Raw genomic sequence first — 14,621 nt, forward strand, 5'->3', positions numbered from 1 at the left:
TACCTTAAGTTGTTGCCAGGTACAATACTTCCCTTAACTTGTTGCCAGGTACAATACTTCTTATGGTCTAGAAATACTCAGTAATTTCACTGACCATCTTGACTTCCTTTTACTATTAATATTTTTATCATCAACATTCAATACCTTAGCAGCCACCACTAGAAAGAACATTTTAAAACTTATATCCATATAAAACATGATGGTTTATATTGCATTTTCAGATCTATTATCTCTTTTAATAATAATAACATAGAACGAGATATGATGGTGATATTACCCTATTTTATAAATAGATAAATCAAGGTTCAGAAATGTTAGGTGACACAGGCAAGGTCCCCCATCTAGGAAATATAAGAACACAAGTTATACATGTCTAATATTCCTTTTATTTGAGTTAGCAAAAAAGACAAGGACAACCTTGACTCCTACATGCCAGTATTAGTTCTTTCATACAGTAAGATCTTCTATCCCTTGTCTCACCTACTTCTTTCCATTATATGTACCTGGCTTCCATCATAAGTCAGCTGGATAACTGATATATCAGTCAAAAAAATACTCCCTATCAATCTAAAAAAATGAATTACTTCTTGCTCATAAGAATGTCTACCTGATTCTTTGCAATGTACTCACTTAAATGACTACAGTATTCAAACACGGTTTCCAGTATCTATTTCTGGATTTCATGGCTAAGGTACAGATAATCGAGGCCTGATGGTTTTTCATCTTTTTTTTTTTTTTTTTTACCTTCTGTAGGGGCAGCTGTTTTTCCAGCAATTCCTGTCTGTGGGCTTCAGAAGCTTCCAGCAGCTGTTCCCAGAGCCTCAGCAGGGCAGCATGGCGCTCCTTAATGGCTTCAGTCTGGCTGTGCTCAGCAGCCACCAGTTGGTCCTTCAGGTCAGTTATCTCAGACAGTCTCTCTTGCTGGAAGCTCTGCAGACTGGCATGCAGTGTGTCCTGAGAAAGACCCATAGAGAAACTGTGAACAGAAAAATAATGTAGATTCCAAGGGGTCGTTCATACCTGGGTTCCACCAGATTGGACCTACACAAGAGTTTAGAGTGGTGCCCAAGGAAAATGAAATAGGACTTAGAGACTTTTGTAAACATTTGGGATTGGAATTATAGTCAAATTCCCGTGTTTTAAAATTGGATTTTAGATTAGGTACAAAATTAATATTAAGGGAGTATTGGAGCATGATGTGATATTCCAAATATTTCCGAATTAAAACTAAATCCTTCTTAAGTCTCACATTCTAAGACTCTTTTATATCATTTATTAGATTTTGCATTCTAATTAGCAGTAGTACACTATTAGAAATTGTGGAAGTATTCAAACTAACAAAAGACCTTATATAGGTGCCAGTTATACAAATGATTGTGTATGTGTGTGTGTGTGTGTGTGTGTGCAAATGATATCAGAATCACAAAATTCAGGATATTCCACTTCCAGCTTTAACAGGGTGGTATGTATTTGACAAATTCTCCCTTTGAGAACAACTTTTAATGCTGGATAAAAGTACAAAAAATCAGCTGTTTGAAAGGGATCAGAATGTAACTCAGGTAGCTATAACTTGAGGGATCAAAATTCCAGGGAGAAGGAAATAGTAGCAAACTAAGAGTAATACTCTCTGTCACTTTTCCCTTTGAAGTATAAGCTGTACAGGGTGAGGTAGTGGAGGAAGAAGATGCTCAGATCTTTTGATCATCTCATGGAACTAAAGGCACAAAAATTGGAGTTCTAGGAAACTGGGGAATCCACAGTTTGAGGAAATCATGAAAAGGGAGCTGCAGAAAAGGAGGCTCAATAATCTCCCTGTATGTCCCCCTCAGGGTATTTATAGATTCCTAAACACAAGTCCTAGAAGTCAAGCAGAAATAGTAGCTAAGAATGTAAAATCTAAAGAATCTAAAGTCTAAAGAATCTAAAATCTAAGAATTTTCTGCAGTCTCACAGTGCTGAGATCAGGACACATCAGTTAGGAGCAGACTTAGTGAAAGAGGTTTAGTTGAAACCTCTAAAGTCCCTAGTTTTAAGAGCAAACAGAAAAAGGCTAGTCCTCAGGAAAACTGAAATCACATCTTGAATCATTACTGAAAAAAGTGGGGTTGGATAGGGGATAGGGTAGAGGAGGTGTCAAATTATAGCTTTAAATAAAACTCATGAATTAATTACTTTAAATGTAAATGGATTCACTACTCCATTAAAATCATCAATAGATAATAAATCAATATTCATCTATATTATATTTATAAAAGACACATCTAAGACATACAGACACTCTGCACTTCTATGTTCATTGCAACATTATTCACAGTAACCAAGATACAGAAGCAAACTAAGTGCATGTCAACAGAACAATAGATAAAGAAGATATGTGATATACACATATGGAATATTATTCAGTCAGGAGGAAGAAGGAAATCTTGCTGTTTGAAACAGCTTGGATGAAACTTGAGGGCATTATGTTAAGTGAAATAAGTGTCAGAGAGAAAGACAAATACTGTAAAATGTTACTTACATGTGGAATCTAAAAAAGCCAAACTTAGAGAAACAGCCAAACTTAGAGTACATTGGTGGTTGCCAGGGGCTGGGAGGTGAGGGAAATGGGGAGAAATTGGTCAAAGGGAACAAACTTCCACTTATAAGATTAACAAGTGCTGGAGAGCTAATGCACAGCATGGTGATTATAGCTAATATTTCTGTATTATGTACTTTAAAATTGTTAAGAGAGTAGATCTTAAATGTTCTCACCTTAAAAAAGAAATGGTAATTATGTCACAGGATGAAGGTGTTAGCTAATGCTACAGTGGTAACCATTTTGCAATTTATAAATGTTAAGCAGAGACTAATAAAAAAAAATAATAAATAAATAAATAAATAAATAATAAATAAAATAAATGTTCCAAATCAACAACAAAAACAAAAAAATATAAAGGCATAGAAATATTTTTTAAAGGGTTGGAAATAGATATACGTTGCAAAGAGTAAACAAAAGAAAATTGGTATAGCATGCTCATATATGAAAAAAATTTAAGAAGTGTTAAAAAAACGTGTTATTGGAGAGAAAGGGAAACTTCATAATTAAAAGAATCAGTTCATCAAGATTATTTCATAATTCTAAATGTCAACACAACTTTTTACCTAGCTTTAAAATATATAAAAGTCAAATATTTAAATAACATAAGTAACAAAACCTGATAGGTAATATAAATTATTGCAAAATACACATTCTTTTCAATTGTACAAAGACTATTCACCAAAAGAGACCATTTGTTGGATATAGACCTCCTAAAGTAATATAGATGGTGTTTTAAAAATACAGATGAATAAAATAGATATAAATGTCATAAAGATAATTAGAAAATTCCCAAATATTTGGAAATTAAGAAATAAATGACAGAATAACGAATGGGTCAAAAAAGAAATTACGTTAGAAATAACAGAACATTTTTAATTGAATGATAACAAAAATAGCATATGAAATTTGTGAGATGCAGCTAAGGGTTTACTTAGAGGAAAATGTATATCCTCAAATCAATATATTAGAAAAGAAGAATGGTTAAATATTTTACAACCTCAATATCTGTCTTAAAAATTTTAAAAATCGAGGGAGGGAGACGCAAGAGGGAAGGGATATGGGAATAGATGTATATGTATGACTGATTCACTTTGTTATAAAGCAGAAACTAAAAAAAAATTTTTTTAAATCAAGTAATATCAAAGTAAGTTAAAAAATAATAAAGATATAAAAATATATTAATAGAATATAGTACAAAAATACAACAGAGAAAAATTATATAGCCAAAAATTGGTTCTCTAATAAAAATTAACACCTACTGGCAAGACTGATGAGGGAGAGAAAACTAGCAAATTATCTCTATCATGAAGGAAAGGGGAACAATATTACAGGTCTTACAGACAATAAAACCACAAATTTAGGAATGAAATAATCCTGTGTGAAGCTTCTGTGTGTTGTGGGTCTTGGACTTCACGGGCATCTATCAACAAGGCAACCCTGCTCTCACCTGCTTTGCCAGGAGAGTGAGGAAGGCAGCGAGGTCTGCACCATTGCCATTGATCTTCAGGCTTGTTTCTTTCTCAGCTGAAGAACAAAGATAATTAATAAGAAGGGAAATAGAGTTGGTCTTGTATCAGCCGTGGTAAGGAGAAAAGGAATATTTACTATAGACCACAAGAGAGCCTCCTGACTCTCAAAGCAGATGATTCATTGGAATATGGGGAGTGTAGTGTCCAGTGAATTGTTTTTCTAGACTTATGCAAGATAAAACTGACTGAAACAGAGCTGGAGCCAACAGGACTTTTGAATGTTTCATAAGGAAAACTGCAGACTAGAGATAAATTATAAGTAAATCAAACACACAGTTTATTGCCTAGAATGTTTTGTCATGGTCCTATCTTGCTGAATATCACATGTGAAATCACCAGTTTCCAAAAAAGATGTTCTCTGGAATTATAGTACTTAGTTATCCCCTCAGCATATGTCTCTGTGTGTTTGTGTGTGTGTGGGCATGTGTGTGTTTGCACATGTGTGAGTGTAATTGTAATTGTGTCCAGATGGGATAGGAATGAGCAATGAAGGGAGCATCTTTCTTCCCATGGTAAGCAACAGAGCTCCAGGATCCACTCTATAAATGGAATTATCAACATTTCTCCAACCTAAGACCCTGGCCCTCACACGTCATACCTATCCAGGCCTCAGCCACATCAGCCTTCCAGCTGAACTGCTGAAAGTCATAATCATCTTCCAGTTGTAACTTCCAAGCAGCCATTGCCTTGGCCAGAGAAGGGGTCTTTTCTTTTAGAGCCTCTATCTTGGTAGAAATCTTCTCTTTATGCTGACTTTCCTCCTGTAACACCAAGGTCGAAAGGAGGAGAGACAGATATACTGATGTGTGTCCAGGTCCAGAAATGTGAATTCTTTAGTACTATTAAAAAGCTCTCATCTCTCCCATTCCAAATGTATAGCTACTCTCTTTTGTTTGTTTGTTTTGTTTACGTTACGCGGGACTCTCACTGTTGTGGGCTCTCCCGTTGCGGAGCACAGGCTCCGGACGCACAGGCTCAGCGGCCATGGCTCATGGGCCCAGCCGCTCCGCGGCATGTGGGATCCTCCCAGACCGGGGCACAAACCCGTGTCTCCTGCATCGGGGGATAGACCCCTTCTAGGTCTAGTGAAATTATTCTGTTATTCACCTATAATAGCATAATATCTATTCCACCCAGATGATTGTTTCTACCCCAACATTTGGACAATCTTCTCATGTTTGCCCATATAAGTGTGATCTTCTTAGTTGGCGTAAGCATCTTGAAGGTACAGAGTCATCTCTGTTTAGGACTGTTTTGTATTCTTTAGGATTCAGCATTTAGATCACTGAGACTCCATTAAAACAGGCAGTTAAACAAAACAATGGTTCTCAAATTACAAAGAGGTTTCAGTGGGGTCCTCATCTCTAGAGGCATGCAAAGAAATTTCTTCACATTCTTACAATACTCTATGACCAAAGCAAGTCACATATAAGATATTTTTAAAGGCTGTATTCTGCAGAGGATAAGAGTAAGAGTGTCAACAAATGATTTTTTAAAAAATCTAAAAAGTACACCTATAAGAACTCGAAAAAAAAACTTCCAGAAAACAGAAATTGAATAAGAAATTATTTACTGAAACAATAACACAATAACAAAAATCCAGCTTAGGAGAGATTATCAATGTTCTATGTATGATTTTATCACTGCTCATGATTCTACATTTGGGCCAATCCTTTTTTGAAAATCCTTTTTTTACTCAGAACCCCTAGCACAACTCACCTTGCTCAGGATTTCTTCTCCTTGAGCACACACATTTTGCACTCGGATCTCATGAACAGTGAAGTCATTCTCCAAAGCTTCGAGTTTCTTTAGCAAGCTCTGCATAAATGAGTCAGTGAGAATCAAAACTTCCAAGACTAGACAATCTATGCCACTTACATTCTGATTCCTTTTAATGCCATCCACCAGGGATGATTCAACTAAATTGTCAGACTAGATGAGTGTCCACTTACTCCTGCATAGCTCCACTAAATTCCTCTCCCCAAACTCTTCACTAGCCAGAAAGGCAATCTTACCAGAAAAAGAGCCAAAGGAATACAAGTGACATTGTTTCTAACTTACCATGTGACCTTAGACTTTTCTGGATTTGGGAATGAGTGTTGATCAAGGTAATACATAAGGATTTCCCCACATTGAAATTTACATAATTCTAGGAAACATTCCATCTAGTAGAAAAATATTAAGTATCAAGAACATCATATACTAAGAACTGACCTGAAAGTATTCTTCTTCCACCAGAAGAAAGATTCTAATTTTACAGGTGAAAATGTTGACTACTTAAGAAAAGATTCCAATTAAAGAGAAGAAAATTGATCCATTCAGCCTGTTACTCACCTGAGTAGCAGCCAAAGTGTCTCCAGAATCCCCTCGGGTAACCATAGCTTCCTTTTCACTGATCCAAGCTTCCTCCTCCTCAGCATTCTCCATGAATTCTAAGTATTCTAGGGACTCTCCCAACCGAATCCCTCTATAAGAGGAAAGTAAACCCCAAAAGATAAGAAAAAACTAGTAAGCAACGGGAATGTAGCAGAGTGGAACTATCTTGTAAGATTTTAATTGGCTATAGGACTATATGGTTATAAGGGAGAAAAATATCCCTTCATTCTTTTATTACTAAGCACTGCATGTAATGTTAAAACTGGGGAGATGTATAAAGTAAAACGGGGATGTGGGGGATAACGTGGTATGAAGGATAACACATGTAGGGCAACAATGATAAAAGACAGCTGCAAGTAAGCACAAGAGTAGAGGTATATTCAGAACACAGAGGCAGTGTCATTTCTGCCTGGGGTACATGGGGAAAGCTTCATGGAAAACTTGGCATTTGAGCAGGCACTTAGAAATTAGACAGAGATTGGTAGCTGGGGAGAAATGCTGAGCAAGCACTTAAGTATCTTCTCCATACCAACCGAATACCTGCAATTCAAGAAGAGAATTGGGCCTCATAGCCCCAACTCACCGAGCCTTGGTCAACTCTTTAAGCTGGTCCCAGTGTTGAACAAACTGATCCAGCCTCTCCCGGATCTCCTCTCGCCCCACGGCAGCCTTGTCTCCCAGCCTCTCCGCCATATCCAGCACATTCTGAAGAACACACCCCCTCCATGTCACATTACCCCACAACCTCTCCCCATTTATCCACAGTTTCCTTGCAAAGTATCTAGTCCTTCACACCCTCGTGCTCATTTACAAACTGGAGGTACTCGAGGTGGTCCTGATAATCCTGGGAGAATGAAGAAAGCTGCAGTAAGATCTAGCAAGCTAAACTTTACCAAGTATTTGAACAAATACATTGACGTTTGCATGAGGCTACTTTCCAGGATCTGCTTTATGCATTATTCATGGTCACAAGGTGACCCTGCTGCCAAGACAAGACTCAGTGTTGCCCTCTTTCCATACAGCTCAGCTCAGGTACAGCTTTTCCAGATGTCCCAAACTGTAACCTAATTGTCAGCAATTGTACCCTGGACTAAAAGTGCTCCTTCCACGGAAGAGCATGAGTTTCCATGCAGATTCTTCTGTTCACAGGAGACAAAATGTGGAGGAGAACACTAGTGAACTCTACGACTAACTCTCTATGTGACCTTGGCACGCCACCTTCACGTTTTGTAGCCTCAACCTATTTATCCATAACATGGACTACTATTAGATTATCCCAGTCTTTTCAGGTTTCATATTCTTACCTGGATGCTGGGTTCATGTGCCACCAACTCCCCTTCTAGGCGTTTGTGTTTCTTCAGTAATTTCTGAACCCCCTGCAGATCCCTCCCATAATCCTGGGATCGCACTCGTACCAACTTCTCCCTAAGACCAAGGAAAAGACAAAAAATATAGACTTTAGACATCTGAGGTCATCCTAAAATGAAGGTTTTCTAAGAGTGTGTGTTTGGCTGGGGGTGGTGTGGGGGTAAATTCTGGAACACTGTGGTATCATTAATCACAAAGTTAATTAGAGGCAGAGGCTTTCAGCAAAATATCTGACTTGTGGCAATGCAAGTTAAAATAGCATATTGATCTCTACCATATGCATAGTCGTAACAGCCTTCCCATTACTTCCTTTGCCTGTCTATGTGTGTATCTTCTCCTCTTTGCTCAAGAACTTACAGTAATGTTTCTCTTTCAAAAAATGTGAAAATTAGAGACACACACACCTACATATATACATATACAAACATATATGCATATATGACCTTTGTCATTTTTGTCTATTAATATCAGTAACTAATTTAGGTAGAATAGGTATAAAGAGGAACATTATAGGAATCATAGCCGTTGGATAGGTTCTGAGCATAAAATGTTTGTATATCACCATGAAGCATGGTAAAAGACTTCATAGACAAGATTATATCTTCTTACTATTTCTAAAAAGGTTCAAAAATATCCTACTAGTTGCCCTATGCACATTTCTTTCCTCTAATTCGTTGATTACAAGTAAGAATCAGCAGGTTTGTAGAAGAGGAACATGATGAGGCAGGGTGGAAGTAGGGCAAATAATTTAATTTCTAAGATTTTCCAATCATATTTTTTACAACAAAAGTCGAATTAGCAATAATAGCAATAATACCATACCAGGTACTATGTAACATTTTATGCCAGTGTCAAGTTCAGTGGCATATTACAATAGATACACAAGATACAGAAAGAATCATGACAAAGATCTCATCAGTCCGGTAAGTTGTAAATGCTCAGCTGTCTCATTCAGAATGAGCATTACACATTTTATGAACTATCCAAAACAAATATATACAGTTTCTTAATTTTCTTCCCAGAATGTATGTGAACTGCTTCCCACTCCCTCCATGCCTGTCTTCCTCTGTCTGCGTACAGTGAAAAAATTTGGGAAAAATAAAACCAATGTTCATTTTAGGCTAAGGCAGACATGATTAAGAAGTAATGTGAATTGCAAGAAGCAACTATGTATTTCATTTCAGCATCAAGTAAGAACATGTTTGGTGGATTATCTATTTTCTTGGACTATCCATGCAATGTGAGCTGGCAGCACATACTCTATCCAGAATTCCTCATTGTCTAGGTCCTGGAAGAACTGGAACAAGGCATAGGCCTCTTTCAGTTTATCATGGTGTTCAGCTGCCAATTTCTGGACATTCAGGAAGCGCTCGTTGACATTATCCCTTTTCTCCACAATCTGGTCAGTATTGAAAGTCCCACTGGAGATCAGATCTGCAGCCAATGTATTCAGGTCCTTGAGTGCATCCTAGAAAGCCCAAGTGTCCTCAGTGAATAGTACAGTATAGGTATTAAGTAGACCCTGGACTTTAACCACCACTAGCTCAAGTTCAAAGACTGGGTCAAATAGAACATTTTTGAAGATAATGAATTTGACCTTATGCTCTTTTAACTCAGATTGGATAAGGGCAAGACCAGAGGCAATATGGATAGCATGGCTACATTATTCGAACTATACATTTGGCCTTCTGATGTTTTCCCCTGTATTTTCTTCCTCTCCCCATATGGAACATAAGACCTTGGTAAACAATGCTGTGTCTCCAAGCAGAACTATCTTTTCACAGTATGACACAGATTGATGGATTGAAATATTCAAGAAGAAGCTACTCTATTGGTAATATGCTTAGGCTGGTCCCACCCAGAACACAGCCTTCTTCTGTGTCTCTTTGCATTCTAAGTCTGCCCCCTAGTGATGTCACAGCGAATATCATCAAGTCCTGAAACAACTTAGAAAGCCTTTGACTTCTTGCCCTTTCTGTGGGTATTTGTGTTACCCAATAAAACCGATAATATAAAATGCTCCAGTGTGAAATGAACACCTGTCTGAATGTTTATTACAGCTCCCAGGACACATCTATGCGTGATATTAGGATACAACTGGAATGCTCCATAAAATTTTCAGAGTGTATTTGTAGTTCAACTCCACAGCATGTGTCCCTTATTTTTTTTTTTTTTCAGTAGTTCTGTAAAATAAACTTCTATTTTCTCTCAAAGACCAGATCAGATATTCAGCTTTGGAAGAGAGTGAGTTTATATACATAGGTCATTAAAAAGTAAACAAGATCATTTTTAGGATCTACTTCTTGGAGTCTTAGAATCTATTCAATATAATTTAATGAAAATAGGTTAATGGCTCTGAAGCCCATGGACTTGACCTGATTATAATGACTGGTGGATGAGAACACTAAGTTCAGTTTTGCAAGCCTATGTTTTCAAATGGACTCCTAAGACAGGAGAGAGAAAAGTCACAAACATTTCCATTCTGGCCAGAGGAGTGGGATTCCAACACTACTTACCTTTCGGGCCAACATCTCTGTTTCCAATAGCTGATGCTTCTTTAGCAAGTTTCCTGCCGAGGCCAAATCCCTGGCATGATCTTTCATGGACAGCAGTGTCTCTGCCTTGGAATGGAAGGATAAATGAAGGATAAATAAATAAAGCTGCCAGACACAAACTGTCTTTAAGGAGACCAAGATTAGCAAATACATCCCCAAACTTTTCCCAAGAAGAGTCAAGGAAATTGTTCATGCAAAAGTCTGTTTATCTGACAAGTATTTATTAAGCTCCCATGCCCACACCATTTCCAGGTATAATTACCTCTGAGAGCCAGAACTCAAAGTCCCGGATGCCTGTGTTGTACCTCTGCTGGCGACTAGCTTCGTTGAGCTTCTGTCCTTTGTCAGTTGTTCTCTCAAACAAGTAGTCCCAGTTTTTCTCCAACTCTTCTACTTGACCCTAGCCTCCCAAAATTGAGTGGTCATTATGGTGTTTAGGGTCCTGTGACAACTTGAAAGGATAACGTAGGGAGACTCTGGAGTTAGGGTCTAGTCAAAATCTGCCAGTACTGGAATCTTATATATTGATATTTTAAATCAGTTATGCTGGTTTAAATCTGGGAAAGCAATGTGAGGTGTTAGAAGAAATTTTGAATAAAGGGTCATGGGCTGATTATGGAGGCTGATGCCTAAATATCAAAGCTCTTGTTAGTAGGGATAGTAAATATAAGGCAAGCATGATAACACATAGGAATTAAGTCTAAAGCTTTCTTGGAGGTCAAGGTACAGAGTATGATGGGAGTGATAAGGTCTGAGCATCACTATTTTCCTCCTCCTTTGTGCAAAAATCAAAGGGAAGACAACTATGAAACATATTCCATATCCCTACACGTGGAAACATTGAAAGAGTATAAAAGATTTCTCTTCATGTGCCTTTGTAGCCCAAAACCCATTGTGAGCAGAACCTACCTTCATGGTCTCTTCATTGCCATCACATGCCCTCCTCTCAATCAGAGTGTTCCCCAAGGTGATGACTCCTTTCACCTGCTCAGCTCGGCCATAGACCTCATTTTCAAAGGTCTTGTGCTTCAGATATTTTCTCTGAAGGGAAAGCAGAAACTAAATTACCACCTAATGTAGGAAGCAAGATGAGATAAATTCTGTTTAAAAGGAAGAGTTAACATTTCTATCATAACCAAGGTGATGATAACTTCTGAAGAACTCACTCAACGTTAGACTCAGAAGTCCCTGAAGGCAGTAACAGTGCTCTGACCAGTAAGGAAGTGTTCAGTATCACAAGGTGACCATTCACCTAACAATCTGAGTATATTGAAGTTTTCCAAGATTCTTATCTTGAACTTGCCTGAATGTTGGTGGGGTCTTTGTAGGATTCATCACAGGCTATGGGCAGCATCTCACTGATCCATTCTTCTTGGTCCTTGAGGTCATGGTAGAACTGTTTTAGGTCAGCATAGTCTCCAAGTTTCGTTCGCTCAGCAATCAGCTGTTCTTTGAGAGCCTTCCATCTGGAAATCGGGGCTAGATTATTCTCTGTCTTCTACCCTTCCACCAAGCTTTGATGCCATATTCATGAATCTTCTTATTTGCTTACCTGCCCTTTCTCCTCTCATTATTTATATATTTTTATGTCATATATATAACATAGTTATATATTATTTATTCATATATTTCCTTATATATTACATATATTATATATTATTATGTATTCATATGTTATGTATAACACAGTCTCATTATTTTCAGATATAAAATAAAATGATTAAGTCAGGTAATTTCTAAGGTAACTTCCAAGTCTTTCATTCTATGAGACTAGATCAGAACATTTCCCAAATTTTCAAGATAGTTTTAGGCATTTAGAAATGAGAACTCAGTGTTATCACCATCCTCAATGTTGACAAAGAGGCCACTTTGCTACATCTACCTATAACTCACAAAACAATTGCTTGGGCCTGACCTGTCTAGTACCCGTTGGAGCCGAGCAGCAATCTCTTCCTTGGCATAGTGGTCATCAGCTATGAGCTGCTCAGCAAAAAGTTCTAGTTCAGTGATCTTCTTTTCCTAGATAAAAGAAAGAGAAAAAGCCCAGATGAACAGAAATTAGGCCCTTCGTGCAATCCCAGACTCCCTCTTAGAAAAGGTCTGTGATATCTTTGTGGCTTCACAAAGGGAAACAAAACCAAGGCCAAAAGGTAAATGCCTTATGGGGAGGTGTATTTTAACTCAACAAGAGGAGAAACAATAACGATACAGAAATGAGCTACTTCCCATCTCAGTATGGTGCTGAGTTCCCTATAAAAGAGACACTTCCCATGGCCATTGTAGATGATGATTCCTACATTGGATGGGATGTTAGGCAGTATATAAAATAGCTTCCAATTTTAAAAGTCAAGTTTTAAGAAGCTGGATTTAAAGTAAAAAGTCCAATGTCACAAGTGACTTGGCTAAGACTAAGCCACCATGTGCCCTGCCTACTTCAGAGTTTTCTCTAAGAATCAAATGGGAATTACAATAAGTATAAACTACAAACATGTGTAGAATTTCTGTTATTATTACTAATAGCTATTATTGGAATTCTTATGTTAGTTTTTATTACCTGGGCAGTGATTGCTTTGTCCAAATCGTCACGTTTCTTCATCAAGGCCTCCAGACTGTCTAAGGAACCCTTATCATCTGACCTTAGGTAATTCTCACGTACCACCATCCAGCTCTCAGCCTGATCACAGTTCCCTCGGAAAAACTATGGGGAATAAAGTTAAATGTATATGATATATCCATTCCAGGTGGACAGAGGAAATTATCTCCCCAGTCTCCTGTGATATTGATATAAGGGACCCTGTAAGGGGTGTCAACATTCTTCCAAAAAGCATTCATACCATAAATCTTAGCTATACTGGACCTTTTACTTTTCCCTGAAAACATGTTTTATGTTCTCATATAAGCTATACTCCATTCTTGGGGTACTATTTCCCATATCCTATACATAAATACTGGGTGGTTATTTCTTTAAGACTCTGGTAAACACTATTTTTCAGGGTACCATGTGACTGTCTCACTCCCTTCCCTCAAAAGTGTTAATCACTCCGTCTGCCATAATCTCAAAACACTCATACATATTATCAGTAATTATCTTACTGTATGAGAATGATCTGCCTGCATGTCTAATTTCATTACTTTTAGAAAAGGGACACTATCTTACTAATCTTTGTGTTCTCAGGGCCCTGCACACAGTAGGTTCTCAATAAAACTCAATCAATCAAACCCTCAATCAATCAATAAAGTATAATCACCCAATTTTACACCCCCATGCCCTGGGACTGACCCCCATTTTGTTTGGCTTTTTTAACAGGAATAAGGAGTAAAGAACACCACAATGAACAGTCTACAGAGCAGGAAATACAATGTCAGATAATCAAGAGATGGCCTAATGCTTTCACCATGGAAGTCCAGTGAAATAAGCACCTGTATTAACCATGTAAAATTGCATAGATGAAACAGAGTGCAGCTAATCCTGCCTAATGATTGGGAATTTTCAGTACCTGCAATTCAAGACACTGATCTAGCATCTTCTTGCGTTGTTCCCAAGCTTTCTCCAACTCATCTCTCTCTAGTTTGACAGCTTGAAGCTTTTCTTCAATGTCAGGGCTGGCACGGTGCCCACTGCTTATAAGATCTGTACCGAAGTCTTCTAAGGCTTGGAAGGTGGGAGCCTCGGCCTCCATTTCAGCAAGATGTTCCTGTGGCAAAAAGGGGGCAGAGACTGGTGGGGCCAGTGATATCTCACCAAAGTTGTAAAATGAGGGAAGGTCGTGAGGTCATGTGATCAGGGACTACGGCTTTTGTAACCATACCTGGTGTCGCTCTATCATGATCTCTGTGCCAGTTAAATCCTCAGCTAGCTCCTGGGATGATACCATGCCACCAATGCCACTAAGCCAATTCTGTTGGTCCCTAGAGAAAGAGAATATTGACAAGAGAACCTTGTAACTTGCTACAGAACTGTCCGTCCTTGGGTTTTTTTTCCTCTAGAAAACATTTCCATGTCAGTATTTTCTATCAGGTTTATATACTTCACAAATTTTAGATTTGTTGTGTTCACTTTATAACTTAATAATAGCATTCCCTTGCCTTTGAAATTTTCTTTACTTATTATCTCTTTTGATTCTTGCAATAATTTTGTGTAAAATTCTGGGAATTCTTTTCTTTCCATTTTGGAGATGCAGAAGTTGGCCTAGAGAATGTAAGCAATTTGCCCAT

At 37.9% G+C, this 14,621-nt stretch overlaps 1 protein-coding gene across 1 annotated transcript in view; it reads right to left on the reverse strand.

Moving 5' to 3' along the window:
* SPTA1 (spectrin alpha, erythrocytic 1) overlaps positions 1-14,621 on the reverse strand; it is a gene marked incomplete at both ends in the record, with an annotated part of 83,488 nt that overhangs the window by 27,077 nt on the left and 41,790 nt on the right. Inside the window, 16 exons of the mRNA XM_079725910.1 lie at positions 745-954; positions 4,026-4,102; positions 4,706-4,868; positions 5,827-5,925; positions 6,442-6,574; positions 7,067-7,188; positions 7,788-7,908; positions 9,111-9,319; positions 10,368-10,472; positions 10,669-10,806; positions 11,316-11,447; positions 11,710-11,872; positions 12,322-12,425; positions 12,961-13,104; positions 13,904-14,101; positions 14,216-14,315. Coding sequence (XP_079582036.1) covers positions 745-954; positions 4,026-4,102; positions 4,706-4,868; positions 5,827-5,925; positions 6,442-6,574; positions 7,067-7,188; positions 7,788-7,908; positions 9,111-9,319; positions 10,368-10,472; positions 10,669-10,806; positions 11,316-11,447; positions 11,710-11,872; positions 12,322-12,425; positions 12,961-13,104; positions 13,904-14,101; positions 14,216-14,315 — 2,218 coding nt within the window. The remainder of the gene's footprint in view (positions 1-744; positions 955-4,025; positions 4,103-4,705; positions 4,869-5,826; positions 5,926-6,441; positions 6,575-7,066; positions 7,189-7,787; positions 7,909-9,110; positions 9,320-10,367; positions 10,473-10,668; positions 10,807-11,315; positions 11,448-11,709; positions 11,873-12,321; positions 12,426-12,960; positions 13,105-13,903; positions 14,102-14,215; positions 14,316-14,621) is intronic.

This window comes from Hyperoodon ampullatus (assembly GCF_949752795.1).
Source record: "Hyperoodon ampullatus genome assembly, chromosome: 2".
In the NCBI taxonomy this organism is placed as follows: domain Eukaryota; kingdom Metazoa; phylum Chordata; class Mammalia; order Artiodactyla; family Ziphiidae; genus Hyperoodon; species Hyperoodon ampullatus.